Source organism: Buteo buteo, chromosome 5 (genome assembly GCF_964188355.1).
Source record: "Buteo buteo chromosome 5, bButBut1.hap1.1, whole genome shotgun sequence".
Classification (NCBI taxonomy): domain Eukaryota; kingdom Metazoa; phylum Chordata; class Aves; order Accipitriformes; family Accipitridae; genus Buteo; species Buteo buteo.
This window is the reverse complement of record NC_134175.1, coordinates 54,329,490-54,348,212: the sequence shown is the minus strand read 5'-3', so window position 1 is coordinate 54,348,212 and position 18,723 is coordinate 54,329,490. Positions and strand designations below refer to the sequence as shown.

The 18,723-nt window shown below is 36.4% G+C and overlaps 1 protein-coding gene across 8 annotated transcripts in view; it reads right to left on the bottom strand.

The window, feature by feature from the left end:
* Positions 1-18,723, bottom strand: part of TANC1 (tetratricopeptide repeat, ankyrin repeat and coiled-coil containing 1) — a 101,128-nt gene that overhangs the window by 58,655 nt on the left and 23,750 nt on the right. For 3 of the 8 annotated variants that reach the window (XM_075029127.1, XM_075029126.1, XM_075029128.1), the window contains exon 2: positions 14,366-14,440. The exons of 3 other annotated variants lie outside the window; for them this stretch is intronic. In XM_075029127.1, the coding sequence (XP_074885228.1) occupies positions 14,366-14,426 (61 nt within the window). In that variant the 5' untranslated portion in view covers positions 14,427-14,440. Of the gene's footprint in view, positions 1-10,306; positions 10,384-14,365; positions 14,441-18,723 lie in introns of those variants that run through there. 2 more of the 8 variants (XM_075029129.1, XM_075029130.1) reach the window with 2 other exon arrangements.

Below are 18,723 nucleotides of genomic sequence, written 5' to 3'. Positions count from 1 at the left end.
GAGGTAAAACCAAATTTCCTATGAAGATAAAATTATTTTTACAGCTGAAAAGGTATTTTAGGATCACTGTGATATCCTGAAAGTCAAGACCAGCTGAAAATACTCTTTACTGAACTAGTTCAAGGAGGAATTTAGTCCGGTTACCCCTTACACTCAATTAAAAGGTGGATCACTGAAAGTACACTCATAGATGGCCAGTCTAAGCTTTATCTTTCTGTTTTAAAACCAACAGGTCCAGTTATGTGCAATTTAACAGCAATGGTGATTTTTTTAATCTAGGGAAAAAACAAGCTATTGGTTCACAACATACTAAGTGGCACATCAAACCAGGGAAATACACTCAAAAGACAGAAATTTCTTGCTGGTGCAGGAAATGCAATTTCAGCTACATCAAGACTGTATTTTCAAAACAACAGAAAAATATATTGCTCACAGTAATGATTCAAAGACAGCAGAAATATATGTTGAAAGTGCTAGGTTTTTCCTAGTCAGATAACAGAAACAGAGCTGAAAAACAAAGGTTAACAACTAACTACAGCTTTTTTTAATATCCAAATTAGGGTATTGCTCAATAATTTACATGAACTACTGTTGAAATTGAACTGGTATGGCCAAAGATAAGAAATAGCAAAACAAAACTGATGGAAAGAGGAAAGAGAATGCCAGAACATTTTTTAAACAAGTCCACGTGCAACAAGCAGCACGGTTGAAGTACTGGAACCCAAAGTACAACTAGAAGAAAAGACAAACAAAGGAGAAGTAATATCTTTTCAGATGTGAATCCCTCATAACAGGTTTATTTTCTTACAGTAAGGAAACACTTCAGATAAATGTGGCTCTACAAGATCCACATTTCTTGTTCATTCTGTTCTCATTCAATTGTTGCCTTCAATTCTTAACAGCTGTTCTCCAACCACATTTCACTACAAGCAGCATTAACTGTATACAACGAACTTCCACACTGTGTCAGAAGGAAAAAAACAAACCTAACCCACTGAAAAAAAGTTATAATATTTTTGTAAATTTAACTACTGGTCTCTTTTTTTTAGAAGTATGCATGGAAGACAAGAAAACCAAACATGCCTGAATGTTAAAGTCTAATTCCCTATTTCCAAAGGTGCACATATTTAAGATTATTTGGGGTTTTTTTCCTAGCCATACTTTTTTCCTCACAAGTACCACACGAGGGCTATGTATGATAAATATCCTTGAAGAATGCTATGCTAGATTCAAACTTTTCTTAACATTTAATAACTATAAGACTTACTCTCTTATTCCTCTGACACCAACTAAACTACCACTTTCCAGAAGTTCTCTCTGTTCAAACAAAATTCATAGTAACAGGTAATGATTCTAAGGAAACAACTCTAGTTTCATCAAGTCAAGATGGAAATTAAAAACTAAGTAACTGTAACTTCATATTCTTTTTTGAAGTCCATTGCAACTATTATAGGAGTATAACTATTGGTTTAAAATCTTGGGAACTAGAAAAGCAGCTTCAAAGGTTTAGAAAGCTAGCTGTAACACACCGTTCTTAAAAAGTACCACCTAAGTATATATTTAAAATAAAAAGACTAAATATTTTAGAGACTATAATCACATATGACATTTTTTTGAAACACCAAGATATCTAAATTACTGAGTTCCCATTCACTTTCAGTAGAAATCAAGAGGCTAAGGATATTCTTTCTCTGTTCTCTCAGAAATTAAAAACTTTCACAACAGCTGTTTTTAAACACAGATTTAGCATTAGGTGTATTATTATTTATTATCCAATACCGTACATGTGAGTTTGCTTCATAAATTGTTGAAGAATCCACAGAGAAACTTGTTGTGATATTCCAGTTTTTCCTTTGAACGTAAGCGAAAAGCAAGGAAGTAGCACGGTAATGCAGCTAACTATAGTTAGAAAATACTGGCATTCTTGTTAGTTTTTTTTACTAGACACGTTACCAAGGTTGTAATTTGGAATTTGTGTAAGTATTCCAGCTGGAATGCTAGTGAGGGGGTGCAAGAGACAAGAACAACAAACAAAAATTACCTCCTGCCCTTCAGGGTTAGTAAGTCCACCTACAATTCCCTAATTTCTGTTTTTCTCTTTTACCGTGGCACAAACAATCAGTGGTTAATTCACTGTCTTCTTAGTAGACTTTTGAATTTTTAATTGACTTTAATTTACCCTTCTCTACTGTATATGAAACATTATGCCATGGGAGAGAATTAGATAGGGCTAAATACACTGCTGGTGTAAGTCTAATCAATAAATTGAGACTATTTGATCATGACAGTAACTTGAAAGATGTTTTACAGTCTCTATATATGCACCACTCTATCTTAGCAATTTTTGGTACAGCAGTACTCTGATTTTTCTTATTATTATATTTTCCTGACAGCAATCGCAGATACTGTGGGGAGAGGTACAAAGATAGGGCTTTCACGACTCAGAATCTAAGAGCAGTATGACTTAAAAAACCAAAAATCCAAAATGCATACCACAGAAATTCCTCTTTTGAATCACTTATTTTCCTAATTTTACAACAAGCTTTTGCTTATTGTCACTCATATACCCATGCTGCTAAGACACAACAGATCTTCAGAGCAAAAAAGCACACCTTGAGAAAAGCCAACCATACTGGCTTCAACCTATGAGGACATCATATCCTCAGTGATGCTGGAACATGTTTAAACAGTAACGTATTCTACTGAAGCAGAAAAAAAGCACATTATAAATGAAAAACGGTTAGGATACTACGGAATCGCAGACAGCTACTAGACACAAATCATTCCAAGAAAGGAGAAAGTGCACAGTTGCTCCTCCAGGACCTTCCTAAAAAACTGTTCACTAAATGCAACACCACCTAATGGACCAATCCCACATTTGTGGCCTCAAAAAACATAAACAACAGGAATAGCAGGGAACCAACAGAACTACACCACAACCTTCCGAATACTGTCCCAGCCATAGGCACAAACCAGGAGAACAACCCCCCCATAGACCCCCATGATCCAAGAAGAACTCTGATAAACAGTAAATGGAAACCCGTGGCATTTGAATACTAAAACCTTACATGGACTGAAGGGGCTGTTCAGAGAGAAGTAAATGTAAAGTAACTATGTAAAGAAGTAAATGCTGATGGTAACTAACAGCTACATTCAGATGAGGCAGTCCCCAAGTCCATAGACCGAGGCTGGTTAGAGGGTAAGCAGGACAGCTGCTGGCTTTGTCTTCTCTCTTCCCTACACACCTCCTCAGGGTTATTCTTCCCACTGGCTTTCTCCCTAATAGGAGTAAACATACTCTCACCCCCCAAAAGGGAGCAAGAGGTAAAGAAAGGGGGTGCAGGGGCACAAAGAAGTAAATGTGTAGAAGGGCAGAACTGGGCAGAAGATTTGGAAACATACCCTGTCTCTAGCTGATGCTAGGACGAGGCTCACCTTTCTTTACCACATATGACAGAGTCACAGCAGGAGGAATAGCTGCTTCATGCCAAGTTAAGACTGCGAGATACCAAGTTCCCACAGAGACAATCCAGTTCAACTGAATATTAAAGCACTTGCCTCAGACATACACAATTTTATAATAGGCTCTTGAGTCCATATAACAGTGAGAGTTACAGGACAAAAATCAGAGGCAGACGACCTCTGTCTCTTGGTCCTACGGGCTCTCAAGATGGACCTACAAAATTTAATATTCTTGCAGTACAGCATGAAGGGAGGTTCTATATCCACACAAGTAATGTTATTTATGGCTGGCTGTAGTTAAATTACACATGTGATAATGTGGGATGGCAAGATTCATTTTATATGCTCATATCACCCTTTCCTAAGTCACTGAATCTATCCTGTATATTTAATTTATCCTAATCCTGCATCTTCTATTTTGTATAAATTGGGCTGATGACCAAATCTACACACTTCATCCAACCCGCAGCAAAATTCCCACAAGATACTTGGATCCACATATATGACAAGACAGACTCAAAATTAACAAGCTTGTGGGATCCACAAGGTAATACATTATGCTTTCCACATAACTTGATATTAGGGAAACAATACTAGAAAAATACTCAAGTAACAGCTATCAAAATACAATTTGTTACACTGCCCGAATATAACCAGATGCCACACACTGATGCACACAGAAAACCAAAATTATTTGTTACTAGCTTAAAGGTTAGTGATTTCAAATATTTTAGCTACCAGAACAATGCTTTACATTCACACTATATTTCTTTGGCTCTACCCCAACGTAAAACAGACAAACATCAGTTCTGGAATAGGAGGAAGATGACCTCTCACAAGTTTTTTAATAGCGTCAAAGTAAAACATAAGGTAAAGTCCTGTGAAATCCCACTTTCTTATTTTTAAAACCTCCGAGTTGTACATTTTCCACTGCCAAGTAGCCTCCGGACAAAAAAGTTTCATAAGCATCAATCAAGAGCAGAGTTCTTATTCAGTGGTCAAAGTAACCATGGAAACAACTTAATAGCTTTAAAATCCACACACAAAAAGCTTTGAGAATGGAAATCAAATCCCAGTTTAGTTGTACCTAGGGATGTAACTGAAAGGCATAATCTGATTAACAAAAACTGTGGGGTTTTTTTCCTTAAGATAGAAAAAGATACAAGGATGGCTGACTAAAGTAATGATTTTGTAGAGCCTAATATCCTAAAAGAGAACTTGAACTTTAAGATTAAACTTATCCTTCTACTGAGTAGAGAGGATAACTACAATGAAAACCTTTACAGTGTATGTCAGTATTAGACATCATAAAACACATCTAATTCTTCATTCAATTTAAGTTGCTTAGAAACCAGAAGAATGCTAACTACTTTACCAAAATACGTGTAAACTGGAGTTTGGTGCAGATGTTGGAATTCAGATTATTTTAACATGAATGAATAGGACCATCATCTTCAAAACAGTGAAAGCTAAAACAATAGAAGTGCAGACTGCTTAAGTCTGAATATTGACAGCGACTGCAGAACAGACAATGTTCCACAGACTTCTCTCAATACGTATTTCTGAGATAACTGATTTTTGTCTTTTTCTCCCTTAACCTATCTGAAGTGAAGCAAAAGACTCTCAACCCACTTAAAAACATATCTGCTACAAAATTATGTTACAGCAGAAGAAATTTTAAATTCTGCAATTCTGCTTAAGATTTTTTTTTTTTTTTTTTTTTTTTTAAAAAACAAACAAGTATTAACACTACAGCATCCTATTGCTGCAAAAGGTTCCCTGGAAGCGCCATGGGGTGAAGTGCACCAACGACACCTCCCAAACAAATGAGAGCTTGACTGTAACAGCCCAGCTCTGACCAGATTACTCTGGCATGAACCGGAAAGCAAAGAAGCAGTAAACAAACTTTGCCATGTAACAGTTACAAACTTTGCACTTTTATTACACATTTGGGGCAGGAGACCAGAAGGTGGCAAAAACCTGGGTACCACTGCTAGCTATCCTTAGGAAGAGAGAATGTTGATAGGACTGGCCTAGGGCTATGTGCCTACCAAGGCCACTGCTGGCTTACATCGACAGTCCTCAGAGATCAATACACAGTGAAGACAAGAAAGAAAATCAGGATTCTCAGTAGAAGAGAACACAACCAGCATTAAACTTGGTGCCTGGCTCGGCCTCAACCTGCATGCAATTGTTCTGTCTGCAAACTACCCTGACATTTCTATGGGAATAGAAGAATCACTGAATTTGTCAGCCACTAGTGTATTGTTGTTAGAAACTGTGACGGCAGTAGAGCAGTGGAAAAGGTTGCCCAGGGAGGCTGTAGAATCTCCATCTCTGGAGACTCTCAAAAGCCGACTGGACACAGTCCTGGGTAACTGTGGGTAACCTGTGATAACTTCTGCTTATACAGCCATCACCGAAACTCTTGTAAAGCTCTTTCAAGAATCTTTACCAGTAAAAGCTTAAAAGGCAAGCTTAAGAGGTATAATTCCTTTCCTATTTTAGAGCAAGCATAACGTCTGAGTTGAGATGCAATTAAATCACATTGACATGGGGAGCATGCAAAAGATTCTAACGGCAGTAACTACTGCTGGGTTATTTTGTTAGCTGCTTTACATGAGGCTTCTGTTCTCTCCGCACCAAGGACATCATGATACCTCTGTGAAAACTTCTGAATTCTGAAGAACAGCACAAGTAACAAACTGTACCAATGCACATGCAGTGCTATGAAAAGGAAGACTGTCTCTGCAAACAGGAATATCAAACATTCAGATATGCTTACACGTTACTACTGACAGTCTTATGAAACTTTATTCTGCTTCATAGGATGTATTTCATCCTAAGAAATGTTAAGAAAAGAAGAGACTTTACAGACAAGTTCAGAAGGAATTTATAAGTGGGAAAAAGAAATTAGTTGTGTGGTATGAGGAAAGCCATGCAGCTGGAAAGCACTTTCCAGAATGAGGCATCCCTATGTCTGTAATAAGAAACTTTTTAAAGATTACCAAAACCAGTGGTTTTGATATTTTAAAAAACAGTTTTCTTCTACGTTCCATTCCCATCTTATTCTCAACAGAACTGACAAGCAACTGTAGACAGAACTCTGTAGCATGGTTCAGTGACAGTGTATAAGGTGCTTTATTTTAATTGCAAACCACCGAAAATTGCCCTTTAAAGGATCTGTGTCTTTCAGAATTAAAATGCTTACATGTGTGCATGTACTTGTGTACACACAGCCAGTCCAACTTAGTCAGAAGGCAATCTAGAAGGACAGAAGGAGCCAAGTGACCCCATCTTTCCAGTTAGGACAAGGTAACCACTCACACTACTACCAATGCTGATCAGGAGTTGAAGAAAAATTCACATTAAGTGAAGTAGTTCATCAGCTAGCCTTCTGGGATAGGAAAACAGGCTTCCATCATGTAAAAACATGCATTAGGGAAGATCAACATTTAAATCTTTTGCTCTTGAGACTCTGGAGAGACCAGAAAAAGGGAGAAACTAGCCTGGAATGGGAAGAAAACTCATGACAGCTTGAGTAACAGAAGCAGTGAAGTGCACTGAGTGAGAAACCAAGTGAAGATTAGAATAAAAGGCCCAAATGGACAATCTTTGCCAACTATGCTCAGACTTGACATTATTTACTCACTTTCTGGCATTTATTTCTGAACCCTGGATTACTTTTTCAGTACACAAAATACTAATGTTCTCTAGTAGTGCTTACTTAAAAAAAACAACCAATTTTTAAAGAAAACAGTGATAAATGGAGGTTATTAGGACCACTGAAATAATTTCTATTTATGTGTTTTGAGGACAGGATCTTTTTTTTTTCCTGCCCCTTTGTTTATATGTACACAGGATATATCACTGGAATTAGCTTCTGAGAAAAGACATTCACCACATTAACTACTCACTACGCAGCAAAAATAGTTTAAACTCTTAAATAACTGTCAATAGCCGCAGAAAGTGGGCAAAGCAACACAGAATAATCAAAAACAGCTCCATATTTTAAGCATGAAACAATGCTTCTTCTGTTGCAAGATATTTTTAGAGCAACAAAAAAAAAGTCAAACCGAAGCTTTAAAGTATTCCAGTACAAGTTCAATGTTCCAGTTAGTGGATGTGTACTTTATGCACCACAAAGTCCCTTTGCACTTAAAATTCAAAGCCTAATATCATAGAGAGTTTGGACAGAAAAAGCCAACTGAATTTGCATATTTAGTTTGAAAATGCAAACTATTTTGTTTAATTATTTTGAGCCTTTCCATTTGCCAGAAAAGCATCTGAAACTCTTGATGCTCTCAGCTTGGTTACAAATGTATCAGTCAGATAGAAATGTTTAATGAGACTTAATGGCAGAAAGGTGGGGTTCAAATATGCATTTAACTAAACAAGTTCAGCTGAGAATCGCCAAACCTTTGCTGCTACAGGGAAATAACTCTGAAAACAATTTTAAAATAATGATTAAGTAGTGGGTCTTAATAAAAGATTAGGCCTTCTTGCATAGCAACTTCACTTTTATTTTAAAGTAGCAATTTGTGTCAGTGAATTTAAGCACATTTATGTTTATCATTCAAAGTGCTGCACTAGTGCTGTGTGTCAGGCTTTTAGCAGTGGCCTATGCTAATAGGAAAGGGAGAAAGAAAAATGAGAATGGCAGAACATCATATGAGCAATCACAGCTCATGCCTTTGAAAGCCATTTTATTTTTCAAAAAGAATACTAAGTATAATCTCAATTTTGTAATTGTATCTGATCATATGTAAAAAAAGAAGAAATTTTAAATTCACTGATTTCATCCAACTTGTTTAGTATAAAATGTTGATAAAGAACAAGGCATATAAACAAAATAACTAAGAGTATGCCGATCTACAACAGAACATAATGCAGAAATAAAAGCATCCATTCTATCCTAACATTCAAAAGCTTTGTACGCTCATATTTAGGTCAGAGATACTTATATAAAGATACTGGAACACAAGAAGGTGGTACCAAAGGAAACTAAGTCTCAAAGGAGTATTGTAAAAATTAAGTCTGATCTACAAGACAATCAAACAAGAGCCAAGAAAGATTATTAATATGGAACTTTTTTGTAGCCCAAATTAAAAAAATCTGACTATGAAGACAGTCACTGAAAGTACAATGCATATCTTTTATTTCATCATCTAGAAATCAGAAACACTGATTTCATTTCTCCAGATGCTCTACCTTTACAGCACTATACTATTACATTCTAAACATTATCTTTTTGTTGACATAATAATTTGTCCCTTGCTATTTGAGCACAACATAAATGTCTAACAAGCTTTTAAGCTGGAAAACCTAAAAGTCCCAACTACTTACCACATTAATTTCTACTGAAATCAACGGAGTTTTCATGCATACTGTGTACTACATTTGATGTTAAACTTCTGATGGGATTTACTGCAGGAAGAACACTGCAAACTAAGCACAATACTTCCATTATTCATGTTCCTTCAGGCCTGATATTGGGTCAACAGATCGACAATGCTCACGCTACTAAAAAGCCATCTGAAATAACTGAGCATGTTCTGTAGAAATTTAATATACGGTATTTCCTTTTCTTTTTAAGTTGAAATACATTACAAGTATTTTATACTGAATGGTCTTTTGCTTAGTAAGTGAAAAAAAATGCAGATTCCCAGAATGCAGGCAAGTTGCTGGCTTTAGGACAGTTAAATAAGAAAAACATAATTATATACTGCAAAGCAGCTGGCAGCATATAAAAACCAACAGGAAATACTAATACAAATCTAGCTCTGAAGTATTTTTAAGCATTTAAGAATAAGTAGCTGAGTAGAACATCTACTAAAACAATCATAATTTTAAAAGTATTTTTGTTTACGTTCTGAAACTTATGTATATTCTTCATACTATCACCTCATCATGGACACAGACAAGGCTTGCAGGTAACCCTGTAGAACTTGAGTTCAAACAACAGTCTTCTGGCTCCGATTTCTTGAATTGTGACACTGAGATGTGAAGTTTCTGTGCTATACTAAGTTAAAAAAGGTCAGGTCCTTTTCCAAGAGAGGCCAGAGGCAGAGAATCTCCCAGTGGCTACAGAGGTGAATTTAAAAACCTCAAGGAAAGAAACTGGAAAACATACAATCCACAATCAACTATGAAAACAACACAGAAGAGAGCAGAAAGAAACTTCCAAGGTAGTTAAAAAAGAAACACAGAAATAAAGACAGAAATAAATTTATTTAGAAATAAAGACAAAGAGACGAGATTATCTTAGATTTAGAAAATAAAGTCCATTAACAAAACAAAGGCAAAAGACAAAGAACAAGGAAAGAAAATGGGTGCCCTAAGAAGAAGTCATAAGGACCAGTGAGAGTTACTACACTAACAGATTCCCCATCAAAAAAGACTAGGTCTGCCACTTCTTACTAGAGACACACCTTCCAAGGATTCGCTAAAGAACTTGGAAACCCATCCAAAGTTTAAATACATAATATTTATTTGATGATAGCAACCTGACAATGAAGAGAAAATACTGAATTTTTACTTTGTTTCTGAGACTGGATAAAAACCTTGAGAAAGAAACGGAAAATGAGAGTAATTGCTGTACCTTTCCAGCTCAGTGTACATGAGACAGTGTAACACCACAGATTATTTTCCAGGACACAACAATTAATATTCCTGTTTGCCCTTTTCCTGCTTGGTTCCAAACATTCACAAAATAGTTTTCTGTTACTTTAATGTAACAGGTGCAGATTGTGGCGTTTTTTCCCCTTGAGTTTTGCCCTTTACCAAGTATGTACATCACTTTAATGGAAGGAAGGGGGGCAAGACAGAACAAAAATCAACTTACAGATACTTATTTCCATACCACAGAAATAACTGTGTCTGAAGGGGTGTAAAGACAGGTTGCTTCATACTGCAGAAAACCTGAAAAAAAAAAAGCTGGATGCAAAAAAAGTTGGATGCCTAGGTCTAAAAATTGGTTTGTCTGAAATTTTGTTCCTTTGGCACAACAGTTTACCTAAATGCCCTAGGAACTACCTTGTCTTCAAATCCATGTTTAGGAGTAAGTTTAGTAAGTTTTGTTTTGAAAAGTTGTTCTATGCATAAACAATATGCTGTCAACACTGCTCTCTTTTAATCTATGTTCACGTATGTTTGCACATACTGATATACAAGCATGTACGTAATTACATATGTGCATGTTTAAACACAAAAATTTTGCTTCATTTAGATTTTACCTAATCCTGCAACAGCCACCTACCTATCAATGCCTCCCAGCCACATCTAAATAAACCCATTTTAATAAAAGAATTGTAGAAGATAGAATTATTATGGAAGCAACTGCAGGATCTGAGCCCAACTATGTACTGCTAGCATACTGCCATTGGAGTAGCCTAAGGTGCCGTTTTTTTCCATTCAAAAGTGAGATTCCCACATGACAGACTTTCATCTGATTAGGGCAGAAACTGTTTATGTAAAGACGCTCTACCAGTCTTTAGCATAGCACTTCAGTCTCTCTCCCACAAGCATCAACACTAACTCCTGCAATCCTCTTTTTCAAGATAACCCTGAATTTAAAAGTTTATTGAAAATTGTAATTAACATACTCAGCAGCTAGATTTCAAAAATGTTATGCACATCTTCAGCTCTTAAGCTCTTATATCAGGGCAACTGAGGAAATTCTAACATTAAAATCCATACAAGCTATTTAAAAAAAAAAACAAACCAAAAACCATTCCATATTTTCTTCTTGTTTTTTAATTCTTTTACAGACTTTTTAATACTAGAGTTGTGCCTTCAATCAAGGAAGAAAAAAAAACATTCCTGTTTGCACTGATTCTGCAAGGCTAACAGATGTAAAACCAATAAGATATAGTTAATGCACAAACAGGAAGTTCTATTCAGTAAAACAGGAATCATCCTACTCAGATTTGACTTACGCAGACTTCCAGGCATTCCTTTTAAGCACAAATAAACCCATGGGACAACATGGGTTACTTCAGTTCAAGAATAAACTATTGCAGTTTAGCCTAAACCTCTTCCAATTTGACTTCAGTTAGAGTGAAACAATCACAAGTGGTCAGGACAGAGCTTTCAGGAGTTACTGCTCCTCAGCTGCAATTCAACTCCTCAACATCTCTCCTCTGTCTACTGGGATGCAAAGTCTGACAGGTTTACCCACGCACTCTAGCAGAAGTTTGCAAGCCCATTCAGTTCTGAAATGGCTGTGGCAGCTTAAGATTTGCCATAACTAGCTTCTAGCTGTTCAGCATTATTCCTTAACTGGGTATATATTGAAAAAAGATCACAAAAGTCTTCCTAACCAGGTTCAGTTTGGCACTACTGAGCTGCACTCTCCCACCTACTTCATGCTATACTCTGAAGCTCTGAAAAACCCGAAAATTTTTCAAAACTTCATCAGCAAAAAAAATCAAATCTATATGCCCATAAACCTGAGAAGCATCTACATTTACTATGGCATTACTCTCTTAAATGGCAGCTAGAAGGATGGATGTTTCCACATTAGCTGTCTCTCAAGTCAGCTTCCATCATTAGCATTCATTTTCACTCTCTTCACAGTTCTGTAGAGTAGTAAATTTTAAGAGCTGCTGTTGTTACTAAAGTCCTGAAGGGCCATGAAATAGGACCACTCTACAATGAAAAAAATTCCATTTCTCACTGTTTCAAGTTTGAGGATCAGGGAGAGGAGTGACTAAAAAATAAGCTCTACAAAGAGCAGTGTTCTTTGCCTTGCTTCACATCTTCTCCAAAAGCTGAGAAATGTCTTACAGCTGAAAGAATTGGAAGGTCCTTTGGAATAAAAGAGAAAACTTATTAAACTGAACACAGCTTTACAGAAGTCCTGGCTGTAACACAGAACAGAATGCACACATTTCTTTTCAAACTCTTCACAACATCTTCAAATATAAAACAAGCCAAAATCTCTGGAATCCACTGTATAAATTACTTCCTTTTAAAAAGCAGCTCCTGCACTCCTTACTCTAGCTTTCACCAGCCAGGCATTATTCATTGATTTTTCCCAATACTTGGTTTCCGTAACATTCAATTCATACATGAAACTCTAGAGCTTTGCTTAAAAACAGAACAAAAATTAAATCAAAAAACCCTCCCACACTCTAACACCCCCCTTGGTGTTCAGAAATACAGCAGCATTACATTTGTTAAAACAAAGGGAGAAATCCTTTCTTTTGCACACATTAATTCAGACAGATGTGATGAGATCCTAAAATAAAAGAAATATGTGTTTTCTGAGCTAAAGGAAAAAGGCTTTTCAAGCTTCAGATTTTAATCAAAGCCTGGTCACAGCTCCATTCCAAACAGCCTGATTTTCCTTTTGAGCTTAAACCAATTTCCATCCAGTATTTTAAGGAAAAATGTACCAATGAAACCCTCACCACAGGAATCTTTAGCCCACTATGTTTAAACAACTCCAGCTGGTAACTTCAAGTCAGCAGTACATACAAAATTAACAGGATGCCTTTCGTCTTGCTCTGTGATCACTTCTGTGCATCTTTGATCTAGTGTCAATGTTTTCTCTTTTCAAGATAGCTCTCATCATTCAGTCACTTACAAAGAAACCGTGGCAGAGTGTATACTTCAGAAGACCACAAGAATTTCCTGAAGAACACATTACCTGCCAGATGAAAACAGAACTGCTTTTTGCAAAAGAACACTTTTAATACCCTCCCCTTGTAGGACTCAGTATAGTTTTAAAAGCTGCAATACAAGATACATATATAACTTGTTTGTCAAAGAAAATATGACTCCATTGTTTTAAAGGTTCTGACAAATGTGAATGTGGCAGTCTATATTACATTCTGTACTTAATACATTAAAGGAATATTTGTTTTTACTTCTTTTTTTTTAATTATGGGAGTAATAAATTTGTATTGCCAAAGAGCATAAATTCACTCTTACAGATAACTTAGGATCTAACTCATCAGAAATTCAGATATATTAGTCTACATTAATAGTTTGAAGCTAAAAATTTAACTGTGAAGAAAAGGTAACTGTTACTCAGATACATTAGCTTTCCAGATACTGCAGCAAAGACGTCAGTGTGACCTGCACATAGCAGGCAGGTTTAATACTCAACCACCAACACCTGCACTTCTAGAACTACTACTCTTTCTCAAAGGGCATTGCTGGTCCTTCTCTGCCCTCGAAAATGGCAATTAAGAGTTCTTAGTTACCCTTTTTCCTGAAAGGCAATACAGATAAGTAATGGCCTACTAAATTTACAATCAATAGTAAAATAAACTTTATTTTTTTAAAGTAAAATTCGTTGATGATTAATTGTACCTTCAAAAATCTCCGTAGTTAAAGCAAAAACTAGAAGATGATAGAAGTTTGATAATCAACTTTAAAACTTTTGACTAAATTTATTTTCAATAAATATTTTTCTAAATACATGAATAACAAAATTTCTATCGCCCATAATACATAATGGCTTTTTTTTACCACATAACTGAATCAGTAGTTTAAAATATATTTCTATAGTTCAGGGTGCTGAAACTCTGGCCTTGGGCCATGTTTAAGCTGGCAGGACAATACACACAGTCCGCTCTCACTATTTATATGGTAAGAACCAATAGCAAGCTGCTCTTATCTGTCCTTCCCAGCAGCGATTCAGGGGCTAGTGCACTGGATACCCCTTCCAGGAAGCTTCAGACCTGCTACTCATGCTCTGCGTGTAAGCAGTCTGGCCAAAACGGAGGCAAGGGGCTATGGCCTACAGACCTCCCTCCCTGCCGCTGGCACCAGCAATAGGAGTCACCCGCCGCCCTCGAGATGGGGCGTCACTGCTGCAACGGAATAAACTTAATTGCTGGATTGATAATGCACAACTCATCTACGTTATAAAATATTTTATTAATATTCATACCTGAGTCTTTCTTGTTCCCTTTTCCACCCTCTCGGCTCTTTTTTAAAACTGCCTTTAACATTTTAAATGTTGCTCCTAAAGGATAACAGAAAGAAACAAAAAATAAATGAAACATTAATAACGTCCGTTCACACAAACCCGAACAAAATAAAGATAGGATCAATACAAATAAAACAGTGAGGTAATTGGAAGAAACTTTCTGGTAGTTACACTGCTTTTTACAACGTAGCTTGGTTAAGCAAAGTCCTGATGCACAAGGAATGTTCTAATACTTCAACTAAGCAATTAGAGTTCACTGTCTTCTTGTACAGAAAAATAATACAGCATTCTCCACATTCCACATATAATTAAGGTTATAAGGCTAAACCCGTGTAAGTTACTGTAAAACACTGGCAAAAATAAAACAGAATAAAGGTCTAACTCCTGACCAGAGTTCATCAGCATAGCTGGGGGAGCAGGCAACATGTTAGAAACCCACTGTCAGCTGGACGCTCCAAACTGCAGGAGCGTAAAACAGAGACGGCTGACAATGGGACATGGTATCACCACACAACTGTTCTTTACCTATATGCCACGCGCTGTTGACCAACACAGAAAAAGCTGAAGAAGAAATTCCCTAAATCGCTACAGTGCTAAGTACGTGCCTATATGCCCACCTATCCATGCCTGTGAGCACATGCATTTCCATCTTCCACATCTCAAATTTAATAATCAACTTCAAGTGAGCAGCAGTTGCAGATTTCAGAAGATTATTAATTGTAAGAAAACTATATCTGGGATGTAAACCTGGAAGACAGTTCAGTTGTTTCAGATAACTATCTTCAGTTACAAGGCAAAGAAAATAGAATGAACAGAATTATGAAGAGCACTTCTTTCTCAAAAAGCTTTCTAGAGCAACTATAAATTCCAATTTCATTTGTTTTCTCTATTGAAAAATTCCAAGGATATCTCATTTTAGAGAACTTGCCATACAGAATATGCAAGAAGAAAGAAAAAAAAAAAAGTTATCTGACTATGCTGTCTTATGTAACGGATTGCCATAAACACCGCACGAAATCAACAGGGAAAGCAAAAATCTTCCATCCGAAAAATACAGATTCTTCAGAAAGTTCACTTCTTTTTATGAAATACAGCAGAAAAAGAAAAATCAGTACAACAGAGTTCTTAAGTTTCTATGAATAACCTGAAGCACATACAACTAATACTAATTAGAAAACAGGAAGGTTTCCAGAGCCTGTGTTATATTCAATGCACAAATCCCTGGGTCAGTTCCACACAGGTACAGCTGTGCACGCAAACGGCTGTTTTTCATGTGGCAAGGTAACAACTCAAGCAAATTGTACTGATGAGTTACACTCCTTAGTATCCACCATAGGGCAAGCAGGCAGCAAACACACTATCTTCTGTGCTCTGCATCTCGGGCAAAGTATTTGCTAAGGATTACACACAGGAAAATAAAGACGCTCTGCTAGTAACTATCTTTCTGCAAACTACAGGAGTAAAACAAGTTCTGCAGTATTTTCAGGTGTTTCCCAAAGAATGTAAACTAAGCAGCCCTCTCCAGTTTCAGCATTAAAAAAATTGAAAAATCTCACAAAAACACCCTCAAAATTGGATCATCTAACTAAAAAAAAAAAAAAAAAAATCAAACTAAAAGGAAGCAAATTATGATTATTTATGGATTACAAACTATAAATAAATTTCTGAAGATAAGCATCACTATACTATACTAGAACGTTGAATGCCAATTGGAAAGAGTGAAGCAGGTTTTTTTTAATATATACTCTACGTGCTTCTAATACCAGTGACTTGGTATCAATCATATTCTCTATAAGCAGAGGCTATATGCTAGTTATCCACACATCTGTCCAGCAATGTAGAAGAGGCTGGATTGAAAGAACAGGGTTAATGACACTCCCTTGAACAATGCTCAATTTTTTGAAAATAAGAATGTATCTCCTAAAATTCAACCACAAGATCACAAGGAAAAACTAAATGCAACATGAGGAAACACTCTCCCTTCCTCGCTTGACTGGATGAGCTAGATAGACAATCCACAACAGCAAAGAATTTTCTGAGATTAACAAACTGCACTGACAACTAGTAAAAGAAGTTTAAAATGGAACAACTTGAAGCAAAATTTAACTGCAGCCCTGGTTACTTCCTCTGAAATACCATATACTTCATGTTCCCAAACAGCCAATTACTGGGGGAATGAGAAAGAGTACTGTACCTCCACTCTCACTCATCCTATGTGTTCCCCAATCGTTTCCCCTTTCCCAGTACTTAAGCTTTCTAGGCTTGCAAAGGGAAAAAGAAGCACTTCTCCCTTACACAACAGCTTTCACAAAAAGCAGTAACAAGGGAAAATGACAAGTCATGTCCTCAGGTACGCTGTTACAAAAAAGGAAGAATGACTTTTCTGAGATACTTGGACATGGTCAGCTGGAAACAGCCCACATGATTATGAGAGAAAATAAACCACTTACTAAGTTGCATGAAGACCAACACTGCCTTTAAAACAAAGTCAGTCATCATTCCACTCTACCTGGTACTAATGAAGCCTCTGGAAAAGCCTATATCCCACTGCAGGCACCAGAATTCAGATCTGGACCAGGTGGAGGGCACGGAGAAGACAATGCCAGAGATCAGCGGTCTAGACAGTGCAACTTAAGAGACTGAAAAGGTGGTTTATTTTTAAGAGAACACTTGAGGAGAGACCTAACTACATTAGCCTGTTATATATTTTAACTGTTACACAGAACAGAACAATCTATCCTGTATATCAACTTTTGATAGACCAAGTAATACAAGCCTGCTTTGCAGCTGACAAAATTTAGCGTAGAGACCAAGAAAAAACTTCCCAGCAGTATGGACAACAAACTACAGGAAAACTGCCAGCCCATAAGGAAAGAGTGGAATATTTATCTTTGAAACAGACATCTGCAAGAAAAAAAAAAAAAAACCCACACAACTGGTTGTGGCTGGAGTAAGAAGTGTTAGACTGAGGATTAAAGATCCAGACAAGTTAACGCATTTCATTTGTATGACACAGTTGTTAAAGGATGGGGACAAAACCAAAACAAAAACCACAAGACAAGCTGTAAGCCTCACAAGCTTCTGCTTCAGGCAAGAAGAAAACTTTAAAGCTTATTTTTCTTCCAATTCTATCAAAAGTTGTTTAATAATGGAAATCTGTCACATGGATCAGATACGTAAGCTGGAGGATGTACTAAAAGACCTTTCAAAAGTCCTTCCCACACCTGTTTTCTGTGGTGTCAGACTTCAGCCAAGAGGAATATACAGGCTACAAACAGGTTCATAGGAAAGCTGTAACTAGTTATCAAATAGCTTGTTATGAAACTGTAGATTAAAAAGGAAAAAAAAATACTAAAAAAAAGGGTTCAAACTCTGAAGATTTAAGCAGCTTTCCTTTCTTTAACAACTGCTATCTCTTACAGAAATTTAGTGCTTGAGGAACAGTATCATTTTTTGTTTAAATAGAGTCTGGGGTTTTTTGAGCAAGAGTCATGTGAACACTTTATATTTTTGGAAATCAAATCCACCTTCAAACAGTATTAACAAATCAAGAACCTAAGAATATCTTCCATAGTTTGAAATAGGTATGAGGTAAGAGTGACTCCACATTAAAAATGATACATACAAGCATTATTTGAATTATTACAGATATTCTAATGTTACAGACAGCTAACTTTCCTCTATTGCTAGAAGATATTGGTCTTTATTAGGTATGGAAAAAGGTATTTTAAAATATTACTTCTTATAACAGCACAAGATTAAAATCTGCAGATTAAACAAAAAAGGCAGAAGACTGCTCAAACACCTTAAACGTATTTTTCCTAAAATCTGAATGACTCACTTCCCAAGTTCATTAAGTATTCTTTCAGAATAGCTTCCTCCTTGTGCATATCATGTAGGCTGCAACGGCTGTGAAAACATGCACGTCCAGTTTGCACTGCATGTACTTTGGCTATACAAAAAAAAGTGCTATAGTGAATGGTTTTTGCTCAAAGACCAGGCTTCTTTGATGTTTTCTGAATCACACAACTGTGTGAAGTACAGTACTGTTACAGGACAGCTGTGATATACATTTCATACCTATCGGCCAAACTCTTAGAAGTCTTCATTGTTATTTCTTCTGGCAAACAGTAGACTCCAACTCCATTGTTCTCTTTCCCATGTTCTCGATCACCATTTTAAAAAGAACTTTTCTAATTTTAGTACAAAACTCTTAAACAAAAAAACCAAAACAAAACAAAAACAAACAAAAAAAACCCCAAAACTGAAAACAACTGTTCTGACTCATCTCAAATCCTTCCAGCTACTTCACACCATAA